General features: G+C 36.3%; 1 protein-coding gene across 1 annotated transcript in view; it reads right to left on the reverse strand.

The window, feature by feature from the left end:
* LOC150081532 (midasin) overlaps positions 1–17,361 on the reverse strand; it is a 1,449,634-nt gene that overhangs the window by 492,050 nt on the left and 940,223 nt on the right. Inside the window, exon 54 of the mRNA XM_090380238.1 lies at positions 7,608–7,765. Coding sequence (XP_090236364.1) covers positions 7,608–7,765 — 158 coding nt within the window. The remainder of the gene's footprint in view (positions 1–7,607; positions 7,766–17,361) is intronic.

Genomic DNA, 17,361 nt, shown 5'->3' on the forward strand with positions numbered 1-17,361 from the left:
TCAGAATGTCCATCTGCTATTATATGATAATGCTAGTGTGACATTTTCAAAAGTTTTAAAACAAAAGTTAATTCTGCACAATGCTATTCCAGCAAAAGTATTCAAGCTAAAAATAATTTAGAGAACCACAATATATTTTTCTTCAATATTTCAGTTATAAACAATTTTCAAACTATTTTTATACAAGAAACTAGATTTCTCTTATTTAATCTAATTCTGAGATCCTGTGCATTAGCCTCTGTAGAGTAATGTTCAAAAATAAAATATCACTTTAAGTGCAATGAGAAGGGCATTACAAGTATGCAGGTATTAAACTATTTTAAAGCTAAAAGGAAAACACTTCATCCCTTTTAGTGTTAATATAAGAAAACAATTGTAGGCTACTTTTTTTTCCATTTTTAGCAAAGACTTTCTATAACCAGCCTTAACTTGTGCAATCTTAGTGACTTGATTGCAGACTACTTTGTACTTACTATAGGTGTGTGTGGCCTCTTAAAATATATAATCATCCAATGCATTTTCTGCAACTAGTCTCAATAGTTATGTTCATTTAGGTCTAAACCTTTAACAATATCTCTTAGTTGGTATAAAATGCATAATAGCTTCTCTGATTACTTTCCTGAAAGCTTTCCAGTTAGAAATAGCAGTTATTCCCAATGAAAAGAATTTAAAAACTGTCTATGACCACTAAAGTTATCTTTAAATCATTTCCTTTTACTCTTAAGAGTAGTTATATCTTTCAATAAATTCCACATCAATACACTATCATCACAGCCACCTATGTTCTTTCATTTGCAGATCCTTAATGCAAGAAAAGTCACTGCAAAATACAATCAAGAGTACTGCTTTCTGCTGCTGTTTATCTGAAATACTGCTATAGAAAACAGTAATCCAATAATGCCATAGAAGTTCTGCCACTGTGTAAGTGACTAATTCACAAAAATTACAGTCAACATCTGGAAAGGTAAAAATCCCTCATTATAAGACATTCTGATTTTTTGGCACAGAAAATCACAATGTCTGATTTACTGAAGAGCTAAACAGACTTATTTTTCTGTGTAGCACTTCATTATACTCATTTTGCCTATACATACTCAAACGCACATTTTTATTTATCCCACGCTTATCTCACAGCCAAACTGAAACAACATTACACTAGACACTTTATCAACCAGGTGCACTGCCTCAAATTCCCTGTGCTTCTTAGCCAAAAGCATAACTACACCTTCCCTCTTGACCTATCTATCTCCTTTCTGTTAACAATGTACTCACCATATTCAAATTCCACATTCCCTATACTGAGTGGCACCAAGTTTCCTAAATCCCTACTCTGTTCACATTTCATTGTTCAAACTTCAAAATCATCAAAGATATTTGCTATAACTATTGCATTAATGAAAAATGCAAGTATTTCTGGACCTGTCTGATAGCTACTAGTAATCCTAAAACAACCCATAGCTGCTAATATTCCTTTCAAGAAAGTTGGAGATCGGGAAATTGTAAGCAGGAAGAAAACTGGACAATTCTGTTCACAAGCACCTACTTGAAACAGCCATACAATGGCCAGTAACGGCTGTAAACCTCATTTTAGAGCATAAGCTGACAAAGTGAACGGTTTTGTTTTATTTATTATTATTATTTTTTGCAGATATCTGTGATAAATATAAACCAAAAAATTAATAATATGTGAACAACAGTTTTCACAAGGATTGTGAGTAGTATAATATTGTTGTTATTATTATTATTATCATTATTAAATTTTCAAATATATATATATATATATTTTTTTTATGAAAACCCCAAATACAAGAGGTATTAGAACCTATAGCACTTAGAACCGTGCTTGGGTTGGAGGTTAAGAAGACGAAAGAAGATATTTGTTGACATTAGACTTGAACTTCTGTAGACTGTAATTTTTGGGTTGTTGTTGTTGGTTTAGAGATTTATTAGGCGCATTGGCAACTATGGCATAGTGTGCCATAATTTTTGGGAAATCTAACAGAGACTCTGTTAGAGAGGAGTCATTAATTAACCCAACTGCCCTCTTCTGAATGGAATCTAGAAGCCTAAGAGAGGATTTGGGGGAACCGCCCAAGATGTGGGAACAATATTCCATGGTAGGCTGGATTTGCGATTTGTACCGAGTGAACAGCTGTTTAGAAGAAAAGCAACACCGAGAGCGAAAGAGAAAACCAAGTTTTTTAGATGCAGAGGAAGCAATATTTGTAATGTGCTTGTGCTAAGAGAGATTAGATATCAGGGTAAACCCCAAAAGAGATATATCATTTTGCCTAATGAGATATAAGAAATGAGAGTGTTACCAAAGATAAGCACAGGAGTAGAAGAATCCTTTTTATGAGATATAAGACAAGACTGAATTTTAGGAGGATTGAAATCAACTAAGTTGTCTTTGCTCCATTGGAGAATTACCTGGAGATCGGCATTTAAGGAATTAGTAGTAGATATTCGAGAAGTTGAAGCTGATTGAGCAGGGCAAGGTTTCTCAAAATGGAAAGTGGAATGCAATGTGCTATCATCGGCAAAACTATGGATAGGATTTCCAGTTAATGGAAGAAGGTCATAAATATACAAGAGGAAAAGAGTAGGGGAAAGAGCTGAACCTTGGAAGACACCAGCATTAGAGGAGAAGTCAGAAGACAGAGAGCCATCTACTATTGCCCTCAGTGAGCAATCAGAGAGAAAACTGGATAACCAATTACAAAAAAGAGTTGGCAGACCATAAGATGCAAGCTTCTTTGGAATACCTTTAGGCCAAACACAATCGAAAGCCTTTGAGATGTCAAGAGCAACTACTTGTGCTTCAACGAACTTTTCCACTGAATTTGTCCAAAAATGGGTAACATAAGAAAGAATATCACCAGTGGATCGACACTGATGGCATCCATACTGGTGATTGCTGATCAGACGGAAGGTTTCTAGGTAGATTAAGAGTTGGCGGTTAATTGATTTCTCTATTACTTTAAAAAGAGTAGAAGTTATTGCAATGGGATGATAATTGGATGGGAGGGATGTCACACATTTTAGGAATTTTTCAAGCAGAAGGAAAAACACCTTTGGAATAAGAAATGTAAAAAAGGCGGCAAAGAACAGGAGTAAGTTCAGGAGTACAGGTTTTGAGAACAAGTGGAGAAATACCATCAGGACCTGGAGCTTTCTTAGCATCGAGATTTGTAAAAATCATTCTTACATCCTTTTGACGGAAGACCACATGAGGCATTGAATGGAGCGTATTCGGAATGGAGGGAGATGTTTTACCAAGATCATTAATACATGAGTTGGAAGAAAAATGGGATGCTAGCAGGTCAGCTTTAACCATGGCCGAAGTGACAACAGACCCAATTGGTTTTGACAGAGGTGGGAACAGAGACGGGCAAAAGTTGCAGCCAATAGCTTTGGCAACAGACCAGAATGCTTGGCTACCATTAGGGCAAGAAACAAGTTTTTTACTCTTAGCCTGTTCAAAATCTAGTTTGGACTGTTTAATAACTGCTTTACAATCGTTACAAGCTTTGGTGTAGGTAGAAAATGAAACTGAAGAATTGGAAACAAGCCAATTACAAAATGCAATGTTCTTCTCTTGAACAGCCTTATCACATTTATTGGAAAACCAAAGTTTAGATAAAGGATGAGATTTTAAAGTGGAGTGTGGAATAAAGGATTCCATTCCTACAAGAATAATTTCACTGACACGATCTGAGCAATTCTGATTGACATCAGAAGTTTTGAAACAGTAATCCAACCAAGAAAAGGAAGAAAAGAAATCTCACAGGTCATCCCATTTTGCATTCTTGTAATGCCAAAATATACGAGGTTGGCAATAGCCATGACGTAAAGGCTCCATTGGAGAAGAGACAATCACCAAGTTGTGATCTAAGGTGCCTAAAGGACCAGTCACTTCGACCATATAGTTGGAAGGTTTGTTTGTGAGAAAAAAATCAAGCACGTTGGCTGTATGGTTCGGATTATCCAGAATTCTTGTAGGTAAATGAACAATCTGTGCAAGATCATTAGTAATTGTAAAAGCCTCAGCATCTCAACCAGCTGGGTCGGTGTGACTAGAAAACGGGAGCCAGCCTGAGCTGTGAATATTAAAATCACCAAGGAAAATTACCTCACTGTCAGGAAAGTTGGACTGGAGAAAGTCAAGTTGCAAAGAGAGGAAGTCAAAGAACTCCAAGTGATTAGTGGAGTTGGGAGAACGGTAGAGACAACAGATGAATTTGACACAATGAGGTAGAGAGATTTTAAGCCAGAGAAGATTGAAGAGAGGAGATTCCAAATTACCAAGTCTCTGACAGGGAATATCGGAACAGACATATGCACAAGTACGACCTTTGAGGCGAAAGGAATCATACAGCAAATAACTTGGGTAACTGAGATGAGCAGTATCTGAATCACCTGATAACTGAGATTCAGTCAGAAAAAGTACATGGGGTTTGGCAGACTGCAAGTGGAAATGGACATCACTGAGATTAGAATTGAGACCACGTATGTTTGTGAAATAAACTAGGAAGTGTTTGGGAGGTTTAGATCTTTTTGCAAGTCAGCTTACTCTATTAGTTTGATAATTCATGGTGTATTCAATAGTAAGAAAAAGTGGGTCGGGGCCATGCTGTATGAAGTAATGAAATTTTTGGATATGGCATACACAGGGTAAGAACATACCCAGATCCTTGACATAACGTGGCCTTGACAATGCTCCCCACATATACAGTAGCTGATCTGGAAGCCTCCTAAAGTACACGGGACCAAGGTTCGGTCCGGTGTACTAACTAGCGGCTGGCCTGTGAACACTGTTTTAGAGCTGTACACTCAAAACGTAAGGAAGATTGGATCTCGCCATGATGTTCATCATTACCTCAAAAGTCATCAGGTATACTGCATGATGGAAGAGATAGGGAAGGGTTGACCGGAACTTTGCTCTGGAGTCTAAACATGGTTTCCCCACTTCAAGCCTCCAATAAGCAAAGTGGTGGTATTGCACTGGTTGATGAGAGTCATCTACCACCTAGTATTGCCTGGTAACACAACAGTGGCGGCATTCCTGCATGTGTTTGGGTGCCACACCTTGACCCCTGCTTATGTTGGTTCACACCTAGGTGGTCACACACAGTGTGCTTGTGCATGGGGGTTACACGCAGGATTACTAACAGTCCCACCATCTGGAAGGTGCAAGCGGAGGATTTAGCTGTCACAGACCATCCGGACTTTGCCGAAATTGGGTCCACTTGACTTGACTTGAATTTCACCTGAATATCAGCTCCATCAGCATTTTAGACTCCCAGGTAACAAGTACAACTTGCCTGGCATATCTGAAAGAATGTTTGTGACAACCTCAAGGACCAAATGCAATGTTTATATGAATACAACAATTTGAGTATTTGGGTGGGGATTATAAAAAAGCTTATAAATTTTGAAGAATATTTTTCCCCTCTCATCAATTTGAAATATTGTGCTTTTCTGCTTTAGCATTACTGCATTTTTTGGAATTGTCACATAGTTCTTCTCCTAGAATATAATGTAGATTTCAATAAAACAGCTTTTAGCATTAGCATTAGTAGAGGCATATGATGCAAGAAAGCAAGCTTATGCAGCATCAGCCAAAAAAAACCCTTCCCATTTCACCCCTCCATCCATTCCAAATGTCTGTCCAGCTCAGCCTTAAATTTATTTAGGCTATCAACTTCCAGAACAAAATATGGAAGTCTGTTCCACCAATCAACTACCCGCTGGCTAAAGGCAAATTTTCGCACATCTATTCTACAACTGACTTTCCTCAATTTGAATCTATGCCCCCTCAGGTTCTTAATCTAAGCAAGAAGAAGATAGGTTTAAGTACTGCTATTTGCAGTACTTAAGCCTATCTTGGTAAGAGCCTCACCAATCTTGTTGCCCATTTTATACTCATAATAGCAAATCTACATCCTTCCTAAAATGAGGCCTCCAGACCTGTACACAGTATTAAAGGTGTGCCTGACCATTGCCTCGTACAAGGGAATAATCACTTCCTGGTCAATGCTAGCAAAATATCTATATATCATTTACAAGACTCCATGACCTGCTCTGGTTGCCCGTCTGCACTGCTCAGTAAACTTCATTTTGCCTGCACAATTACCCCCAGGTCTTTTTCACTTTCCAATTCCCCTGAGTGTAGTACCACACAACTGGTATGTTTCTTTTTGGTTATTGCTACCCATATGCAGTACTTTGCATTTGTCAATGCTAAACTTCAAGTGCCATTTCTCAGCCCATTTGCCCAACTTATCTAGACCCGATTGGAGTAGCATACCATCTTTATGGTCGTTAACAACCCTGCCAACCTTTGTATCATCTGCAAACTTGGACATTAAACCTGATATACCTTCATCAATATCTTTGATAAAAATACAAAACAACAGTGGGCCCAACACTGAATCCTGGAGAAATCCACTAAAAACATTTGTCCGCGAAGAGCAGTGTCCATTGATTACCACTCTTTGTCGTCTCCCACTCAACCATCCCTTTATCCATTGTAGCAACTTATCCTTAATGCCATACCTCTCCAATTTGTACAGCAGTCTTCTATGTGCAACAGTATCAAAAGATTTCCTGAAATACAAGTATATGATATCAAAATTATTTTTGGCATTCACTTCCTTTGCGACCACATCATAGTATCCAATCAAATTGGTCAGACAATACCTCCTTTTAATAAACCCATGCTGTCTTAACTATTACTGCAGTCTTGTCTAGATGGTCCTGTGATGCTTCTTTAACCAGTGATTTCATTATTTCCCCGGGAACACAAGTTAAACTAACAAGTCTATAGTTACTTGTGTCACCTTTAGAACCCTCTTTGTGAATTGTGGATACATTTGGACACCTCTAGTCCATGGGGGTCTTCCCCCGAGTCCAAGGAGGCTCTCATAATTATGGCTAAAGGTTTACTTACTTCCTTTACTGCCTCCTTTAATATAACTGGATAGGTCCTGTCCACCCTAGGTGCCTTTGTATGTTTAACTTGAACGATTTCTCCTCCACTTTGCTCTCAGTTATTACAAAATCACTTAGCTTCCTGTTAGAGTTTGATAAACTTCTGGCACTCTCCTTATTGATTAAATCCTCATGTGTGAATGTAGATGCAAAATACTCATTCAGTTTATCAGCTACCTTAGCATGACCGTCAATAGTCAACCCATCTATGTTAAGAAGTCCAATATGATTCATCCCTTTCCTTCTAGAGGTTACATAAGTAAAGAAATCTTTGCTGTTTTTCATTGCATCCTTAGGCTTCCTTAAGCATCCATATTTCTTTGCATCCTTAAGCTTAATTATCTATTAGATAATTTCCTGTAACTGTAGGCTAAAATATCATATTCAGGTTCCTCAGGCCAAGTAATAGAAATTTATATATCATGTGACATATCTACAGTGGTTGGATAATGTTGAATAAAAAAAATAAAAGGAAAAAAGAAAGAAAAAAATCATAATAAATTTCTGAAAATCAAAAACTTAAAACAGAACTCTGAAATTTATTCTGTTGAACTTCTTATATGAAAGATTTGAAGAAACTTTTTTATCTTAAACTAATCAAACATTAAACAAACCTTTTGTTAAGCTTTCAAAATCTAACTGGATGGATGATGTATATAAAGCTTTGGCTAGCTTTCCTGTCCATGATTCGCCATTTTCTATCATCAAGGCTATTTGTGACATACTTATATTGGACTTTACAATCTCAGCCAGATTTACAACTGAGGATAATCTGAAAATTTATGATTTGATTAATCATTTAATTAAAATGGCTATATCATTTTGACAGTGTGACTGACAATCCCTCATGCTTTAATCAGTTCTCATATGTATATGCAGCAGCAGCCGCATCTAGGGATAATCACAGTGATACTGGAAAATGGCAGAAATGCTTCTTGATGGCATTTAAATAAATTCATTATTAAAAAAAAAAAAAAAAAAAAAAAAAAAGAATTTTTTCCATTTTACAGCAGTATTATAATTATCTCTAGATGAAGCTGCTGTACATAATAAATTAGTCATCAAAGAAAAATTATATCATAATTGTCAATGTATTAAGGAAAAAATTATAATTTACTGAATATATAATTTTTCTATCTAAAATTTGTTGTTATCTAGTCATGCAATAACTGAAGGACTTATGTAATCTTAAGTATTATATTTACAAATATGAGGAATATCGTAATGGTTGGGTTTTATTGGTTACTTAGCAACTAAGGCTATAATGCACCAAAACCAGGTCATATAAGAGATAACAGTTACGATTTCAGTGACATGATGAATCAGATCACAATGTAAAAATTTATACCTTTATTGTTATATATTTTGGAGGTAATTTTTAAATGAGAAAAAAAGGTTTAATGATTTCAAATAGCTAAAAATAGCAGACAGGTGGTTATTATCAGACGAAATCTGAGTGTATCAGGCTAACCGAGATAACCAAAAGCAGTAAAATAGAAAACACGTTCATATCTATAATGTGGATGCTCAGTTAAAATATATCATGAATGGTTAAAAATGTACCACAATTCTCACACACAGGAGAGTCATCTGGCCTCAGCAGGAATGCATGCATAAGATGAGCTATATGTCCTATGTGGAGACAAGTTAGAACAATTTCCTCAATATGGTTCCTGTGCAGATTACACTGTTAGTGTTGGATTACATGTTGTATCTGATACAATTTGTTCATAACCTGCTTATGCCAAGATTGCTGCCATTGGGAGAGTAATGTATATGAGTCAGGTTAGGAATGATCTGGGGTTATGGTGACCTGGCAGCAGTGTCACCCAGTTCATTATCCTTGATCCCAATGTGGCTTGGGATCAAGCAGGAATGGATGCTGGAAAAAAAAAAAAAAAAAAAAAAAAAAAAAACTCAGAAAGAGATTGAAGCATCTGCTGGACCTGGTCAGGTACCAATGAGAATTATATCTCATTCCCGATAAAGCCTGTAGTATACTTTAGAGTCAGTACACATTATAAATCTTTGGTAATTGTAGTTTTTAATGTAGTCCAAGGCTAACTCTATAATATACAATTTAGCTGTGTATATATATTGCATTCATGGGGGAACTTACCAGATATAGTGTTATCTGGGAAGATGGCAGCAGACCGGACAGATGACTCTGACTTCAAGTCAGAAGTGAAGACAGGCAAGAAGTCAGAGTACTCAGCTCGGTAGCCAGCATACAGCTGTTGGTAGATGAGATGGGGTGACGGCGATACCCCAATTTTTAACAGAGAAGTTGCATGATGGTATGTGAGCATGCCAGGATGGAAGCAGCTGCTATGGTGACAACATGTAGAATGCCAAGATGATGGCAACTTCTTGGGAGGGGGGAAAGATCGATCACATGGCACCTAAGATAGCACTGTCCTCTGCAAATTACCTAGATATGCTCAAATTGTATCCCGCAATTCTAGCTGGAAGATATGTAGCCATGTGTGTTCTGTTGGCAAAATGGAGCATCACTACATTGGATCTTGCATGTGAATGATTTCCTCAATAAAAATTTCCTAACTGATGGATCAGCCGAGATGGCCCCATTTCATGGATGACTCATTCTCCTGATATCACACCTATAGATTTCTTTATATGGGGTTATGTAAAGGACAAGGTGCATGCATAAAATGTTAACAACATCACAGAGTTAAAAGACAGTTGAACAGGCAGTGACTTCATTTTTTAAGAGATACTTCTATACACATGGAATGAAGCTGCTACCATCTTGGCATTCTACATGCTACAAATGGTACCCATGTGGAGGTTTACTGAAGCACGGTTGTGGGATAACAAATTCTTTGAAATGCTTTATTAAGCACAGTAAACCATTTTACAATAACTATTACAATAAAATTTTAAGTCCAAAGTCCAACAAAACATCTATCGTAAACCAACAAACACCGGTACTGCATTATAATAGCTATCACTCGTTCACCTACAAGAGGTCTATTCAATGACGGAATCTGCTTTAGACTCAGAAATACTGCAGATACAGATACTGCAAATACAAATACAGATATTAACCAGCAGATTCTTAAACAGGAGTTACCCTCTTGCTACAATAAACCAAATAAGGGTACAAGCTAAGGATAAGTTACAAAAACTACACTAACCAACAATAGTAACATCAAAAAATACTTTATTTCTGTCCCATATGTTGAACATTGGCACAAATAGCTTAACAGATTCTTTAAAGATGCTGAATTTAAAACGGTGGCCAAACCAATATGGAAATTACACGCTGTACTTAAAAATCGCTCAGTCCTTTCCCCGTTTACAAAACAAATCAATGATCTGGTATACATTTCTTGCAGTGATTGCAACTTGTCTTATCAGGGCTCGATGCAGTGTATGCTGGATGTGAGAGTAAAACAGCATGCATCCTCAATCCGTGCTTCTCGTTCAGCAGCATCAGAATTGGCCTTTCATGCCTTTAATGAAAACCATATATTTTTATTCAATGAGGCCAAAATACTTAGTGTCCAATGTAATTACACAATTGCAGAAACCATCGAAATTAAAGTACATGAGAATTCTATTAACGTTCATCATCCATATCTAATCTCCGATTCATGGTCCTTTACTCGCATGTGCGAAGACAAATTATCGCGGTCTTTTACGTGCAGTGTGAAAACAAATAATCTCTCTATTTAAGATTCCGGCTCACAGATACAAGCAATCCCCGTATAACATGGTACTTCTACAACATGGTTTCGCTCTAACACAATTTGAGAATTGTGGATATTCTCCAACAATGTGGTACTTATACGGTTTGAGAATTGTGGTTTCGCTCAAAAACAGTTCGAGAATTGCGGAAATTTCGCATAACACAGTATTTTTGTGCTGGGAAAACCCTGCTATTAAATTAGATGTAAATTTCAATGCTTCCATTCTTTTTTGTGAATCCCTGCTTGACTGCTAGTCATTATCGCCTTCATGGTATATTTCTAAAGCACATTTCTGGAGGTCACTACCATAAAACAATAAAAACAATTTACACTTCCTGGTTTATGGGTCTTTTCTGTTAGTGCAATCAATTATAAATGGGTAGTCAACTCTATCTTCTTGCATTTGCTATAGTACCGATAGATGGAATTCTGTGGGTTTTCACATTATTATGGTGAAATATGTGTTTCCCCTTCCATGAAATAATTGCTTATCATTTTTACTGTTTTAAATTTTAGAACAAAAAAAAAAAAAAAGTCAGTAAACAGAAACATATTACAGTAAGTATTAATTAAGCTATGTACATAAACGTAAATTTATTTTTATTTTGTTAACTGGAAAATATTGTTCCGATTTTCACGTATCATTCAACTTTGTTTATTGATAAGGTAATAAAGTTAAATTTGTGCTTTATATCTTTAAAGCAGGGGTCGACTGTATTTTGTTGGGAGATCCCTGGGTTATGTTCTGTGCTACTGAACTTGTGCTTGTTTGAGACCATAAAAAATTGAGTTGTTGTTGTTTTGGTGTTTATTGGCACATTGACAACGAAGATCATAGTGCATCATTTCATTTTTTATTATATGTTCTCTGTATATAAATCTTGTTCGAATGTAAGAAGGTTAAATATTTCTACGGTATTATATTAATTTTTACAGCAGTTGGTATATGTTGATTGTTTGTATGAAATATCTGATATGTATTCCTTGTGACCCAAAAGATCTTTAAGAATGATGTTTTGGTTTCCTTTATATAATGACGAAAAAATCTGTTGTCGTTCATTTTCATATGTTGGGCATTCTATCAGTATATGTTTAATTGTTTGAATAGGATTGCATACTTGGCACCTTGGGGATTCTTCCGCATATAGCAGATAACCATTTGTGAAATGAAATGTCCTATCTGCAATCAGGTCAAAACAACTTCTTCTCTCCTTGATTTCCTTATGCTTGTTTTCCAGTGCTCAACTTTTGGTTTTATTTCATATAATTTATTCCACATTTGTTTTTGCCAGAGTTCTTTCCCAGAGTTCTAATTGGGTTAGACAGCGATTTTTTATAATTGGCTTGTAGTCCTTATGTGGAACTGCAAAATATTGTTCCTGAAGGTTAGTGGTTAATTTTGCAATTCTGTCCGCTTCCTCATTTCCTTTTATCTCTGTGTCCTAGTATCCAGCAGAAAAGTATCTCTTGTTTTTACTTTGTGAAGTCTGTTAGTATCTGTTTAATTTGCCAGAGTACTGGATGGGTTATATTGTTTGTGTTTTGTATGGCTTAGATTACTCTTAATGAATCAGAGTATATTACAGTTCTCAAGTAGTAGGTTGTTCTGAAATGCTCCGGGACTATCTGAGCTGCTACTAATTCTGCAATGTAGACACTGCATTCTTTTTGGGAGGTGGCATAACAGTGCAATGTCTGGAATACTGCTGATGCTCCTACATTGTTCTCTGATTTTGATCTGTATATTGGTATATGATTGGGATATTGCATTCTATGTGCTGCATGCAGTTGTTGAAAACTGATGTCTGGTAACGTATTTTTATTCCAGTTTTGTGTGAAGAGTTCATAAGCTGTGGGATGGTTTATCCATGGTGGAATTATAAGTCCTAGATTTGCAACATTATCTATTTTAAGATCATGTGTTATCAGTACCTTTTTTAGTCTGATGCCTAGAGGCTGGTTTGTACTTTTGGGGTTCCTATATTTGTTTTCCCATTATGGTGAGAATAAAGTTGTTCAAGTTGGATGTTCTCTTATGGATCTTATCCTGTAAGCATACAGTAGTGCCAACTGTTGTCTCCTCAGGAACAGTGGTGGTTCATTAGCCTCTGTATAGAGACTGTATGTAGGGGATGTGCAGAAAGTTCCTGTTGCTATTCGTATAGCACTATGGTGAATCGGATCTAACCATTTGAGGGTGCTCTTTTTTGCTGATGCATAAACTGGTGCTCCATAGTCTATTTTTGACCTTACTAGTGCTTTGTAAATGTTGAGCAGGGTATAACGGTCTGCCCCCCAAGATGCTGTTGTTAAGACTAAGAATATCAAGTTGTTTCATACATTTTATTCGTAATTGTTTTGTATGCTTTACAAAGGTCAACTTGTCTAGAATGAGTCCAAGATGTTGTCGTTAGTTGGTTTTTAGGAGCATTAGCAACTAAGGCCACATTGCTCTGGGGATATGCGGTGGTCATTCCCTGACCTTTCTGCATCCTCCATATTTGGTGGTCACGGGCTCGAACCCAGGTCTAATCAAAAAGCGTGTAGTACGCACTGCTGCTCCTGCCAACCTGGCTATGGAGGTGCCTGAGTCGAAGAAATTTTACACTTTGTTTAACTGGTATTATGTTACCTTGCAATGTTAGTTCAGATTCAGGGTGCAAATTTCGTTTTATACAGAAATGTACGCAGACTGATTTTTTTTGTTTTGATATTCTAAACCCGTTTTTCTGGGCACAACGACTGATATTGTTAATTGCGCATTGTAGTTGTCTTTCTATTGTTCCCATGTTCTGTGCTTGATATGAAATACTGAAGTTATCTACATATAGTGCATATGACACTGGGTGGTAGTTGTTTTGTGATGCTATTTATTTTTATGGAGAACAGTATGGCACTCAGGACAGATCCTTGGGGAACTCCTTGTTTATATGATTTTGACATGGTGTTTTGTACTCTAACCTTGAAATGTTCTATTTTTCATGAAATTTTGCACGAATAGGGGTAAATGTCCTCTGAGTCCTGCATCGTTGTTATTTGTTATTTGGTGTTTTAGGAGCATTAGCAACTAAGGCCATATTGCTCTGGGATATGCGGTGGTAATTCCCTGACCTTTCCGTATCTTCCGTATTTGGTGGTGACGGGCTCAAACCCCGGTCTAATCAAGAAGCGTGTGCTACGCACTGCTGCTCCTTCCCACCTGGCTACGGAGGCGTCCCCTGCATCGTGGATGTCTTGTAATATACCATGTCTCCATACTGTGTCATAGGCCTTTTCTATATCAAAAAATACAGCAACCATATGCTTTGAGGTTATAAATGCATCTCTTATATCTGCTATTTATACAAGGTGATCTAATGTGGATCAAATATGTCTAAATCCACACTGCATACTGTTGAACCAGTTAGTTGTCTCAAAATACCAGACTAATCTTTGGTTAATTATCCTCTCTAGCACTTTGCTTAAACAACTATCTACCGATAGCTGAGGACTATCGGTAGATAGTCTGGGTCCTTCTGATCTTTATTGGGTCTTTGGAAAGCTAATACTATTGCATGATGCCACACTTCAGGATATTGGTTTTCTAGAAAAATGTGGTTGTACAGTTGAAGGAAGTTCTCTACCTCGTTTTGCTTTAGATGTTTAAGCATATCATAGTGTATATTGTCTGGTCCAACTGCACTTGGTTTTGTTAGTGATACTGCTTTGCGTAATTCATGTAACGTAATTGATTGGTTAAAGGGTTCAATTCTTTTGGTATTAAAATTAATTCTGTTTTTTTTTTTTTTTTTTTTTTCCAGTTTTCTCCTTATAGGTCAAAAATTCTGTAGTGTAGGATTGTTTTGACGATACTTTAGCAAAAGTTTCTCCATTCCAGTGTAATACTACTGATGGTTGGTTTTTATATTACCCATTCATTTTTCCTATTTTATTCCATATTATTTGTGTGTTTGTTGTTCTATTTATTGAGGAAGTAAACTGGATCCAGGAAGTTTTTCTGGCTTGTTTCCGTGTATACCTAGCTAGTGCTCATGCTTGTTTATATTTTATCAGGTTATTCATTGTAGGATATCTTTGGAACTGATTTCAAGCTTTGTTTTGTTGTCTTCTTGTTTTCATGCAATCTTCATTCCACCAGGATTTTGGGTGCAATGGAAAATGAGTTGAAGTTGTGGGGATTATTTGTTTGGCTGCTTACATTAAGGTATCTGTGACATGCTTCAGAGCTTCATCGACCAGTGTTTCTTGGATGATTTGTGGATTAAATATTGCCAGTTCTCTAAATTTTCCCCAGTTGCCTTTTTCTATTTTCAATTGGAGTGATATGTTGGGATGGCAGAGAGGGTTTCTAGTCAGTATGGTGATTACAGGGTAGTGGTCACTGCAGTATGGGTTTTCTATTACTGGCCACTTTAATTCCAGTAGAAGGAAAGGTGTGCATATAGTTAGATCTACTGTTGAGGTTGTACGACTAGGAAATTGAAAGTACATATGTTTCTTATTGAGTAGAGAAAGGTTATGATGGTCTATCTATTATTCGTCCTCGTTTGTTGACATCAGCATTTCCCCACAGATGACTATGCCCATTCAGGTCTCCCATTGTACAGAAAGATGATGGGAGTTGGGAGATTAATTGGTCTATTTCTTCAAATGGTATATCTGGTCTTGGTGGAAGGCACACTGAACAGATGATTACTGTAAATCTTAGTGTTATTCTCACTGCTATTACTTCTATATTGCTGTTTAAAGGAATGTGTTCGGTTAGGATGTGGTTATGGACCAAGATGGATACTCCTACACGTGTTGACCTTTTTCTTATTCTGAATTTCCTATACATTAAATAATTTTTTACTGAAAGTGTGTCTTGTTGTCTAAAGTATATCTCTTGAAGACAAAAGAATATTGGAGTATGGTGTGTTATTAGATACTGGACATTGTCATAATTGGCCTGTAGTCCTCTACAGTTCCACTGGATGAACTGATCCATTATTTGGTTTTCCTAGGGTTTTCGGGTTGCTTCCGAAATGGAGCATTCTTATACTTTGTCTTATCTTTTTTAGGATAGTTTGGCCAGTCCATGTCCATTTTTTTCTTCTGTGAAAATTTCTAGTACTGGTACTTCAGATGTGTCTATTTTTTCTATTTCCATCTGTTCAGTTGCTTTGGTGTTTGTAAGTTTAGGTCGGTCTTGTTGTGGTGCTGATTTGTGGATATCTGTTCTATGTGAACTGAAATTGGAGTATTCACTGTGTTCTCCTGTTTTTGTGCCTTCAATCCAGTAAGTAATTCTTTTGGTAGTATGGAAATTTCGGTTTGAACTTCTACTGATTTATATTGAATTACTGCTTGTGCATATGTCGGCTTGTTTGTAGGCCATGGCCGTATTATTCTCCTTGCTTCTGGGTATGTTGTATTGTGTTCTGTTTTGTATTTCTGAATTAATTTCTCTTGTTTCCATTCTTTGCATGTTTTTGAGTAGTCTGGGTGTTCCCCTTTACAGTTTGTACATTTCAAGATATTGACAGAGCAAACGGTAGTCGCATGTTCTTTAGAATCACATTTTGCACAGGTTGCTGAGTTTCTGCATGCCATTTGTGAATGTCCAAATTTCTGACATTTGTAACAACGCAATGGATTTGGTATGTACTGTCGTGCTTGGCAGTTCAGATATCCTGCTGCTTTGACTGTCGTTGGAGTATTAAAGGTTATGATAACGGTTGTCACAATCAGATTATGAATTTGATTGTGAGGAGAGCAGAAGGTACACAAAAACCTAGATGCTGCAGAAGAGATTGTGATTAGCAGCAATGAAGTTGAAGAAAATTAAATGAACGTACATTTTCTGACATATAAGTATCACAGTTTGTAAGGTAAGATGTTTGTTCAGTTATTACTATTTAAGTTACTACTATTATAAAAAGAAAGTTAAAATATTAAGTTATTACTACTATAAAAATTAAGTTTCCAATAGTTATAAAAAAAAAAAAAAAAAAAAAGGAGTATTTTTGTTAGCTTTTGGAACATAACCCCTCCCCCTTTTACTGGTTCTTAGTCCGTATAACACGGTTTCGCATTACACGAGATTTTGTAGAAACCAAACTACCGTGTTATATGAGAGTTACCTGTACTCAGTATAAATATTTGTTTTTTTTTTTTTTTTCAAAATTTGTATTTTATATGAAAATGTTCCATTAATAAATGAAAACAAATAATTAATTTATATAAAATACATATCTTCTGCTTTCATTTATGTACTCTATTTTTCTTTTACATTGATCATTTATAAACACGATTTCAAGCATTACACACTTTTTTTTTTTTTTGTGGTGAAAATTTTTGTTTATATCTTTGTCAGGTGTTGACCTTATTTTTTTTTCACAACTGCTCATTTCAATAAATGAAGCATGCTTTATTTGCTAATGAATAAACTAAAAATTTACCTGGTCATCTCTTCTTTATTCCACCTTAAATTTGAATTATAAAAATACTGCCTGAGAATCTGGATCGACCCAGTCCCTGAGCAGTCTGGATTTTCGGACTTTTACTGTAATTATGTACAATGGAATATTTCTCCAATTGTGTAGCAGATGAATTTAAATGATCAAGCTCCTTTACCTTAACCGACTACTATTTACATAAGAATGTGCATTGAGGA

Source organism: Mastigoproctus giganteus, chromosome 8, assembly GCF_048544385.1.
Source record: "Mastigoproctus giganteus isolate SK-2022 chromosome 8, ASM4854438v1, whole genome shotgun sequence".
NCBI classification, from domain to species: domain Eukaryota; kingdom Metazoa; phylum Arthropoda; class Arachnida; order Uropygi; family Thelyphonidae; genus Mastigoproctus; species Mastigoproctus giganteus.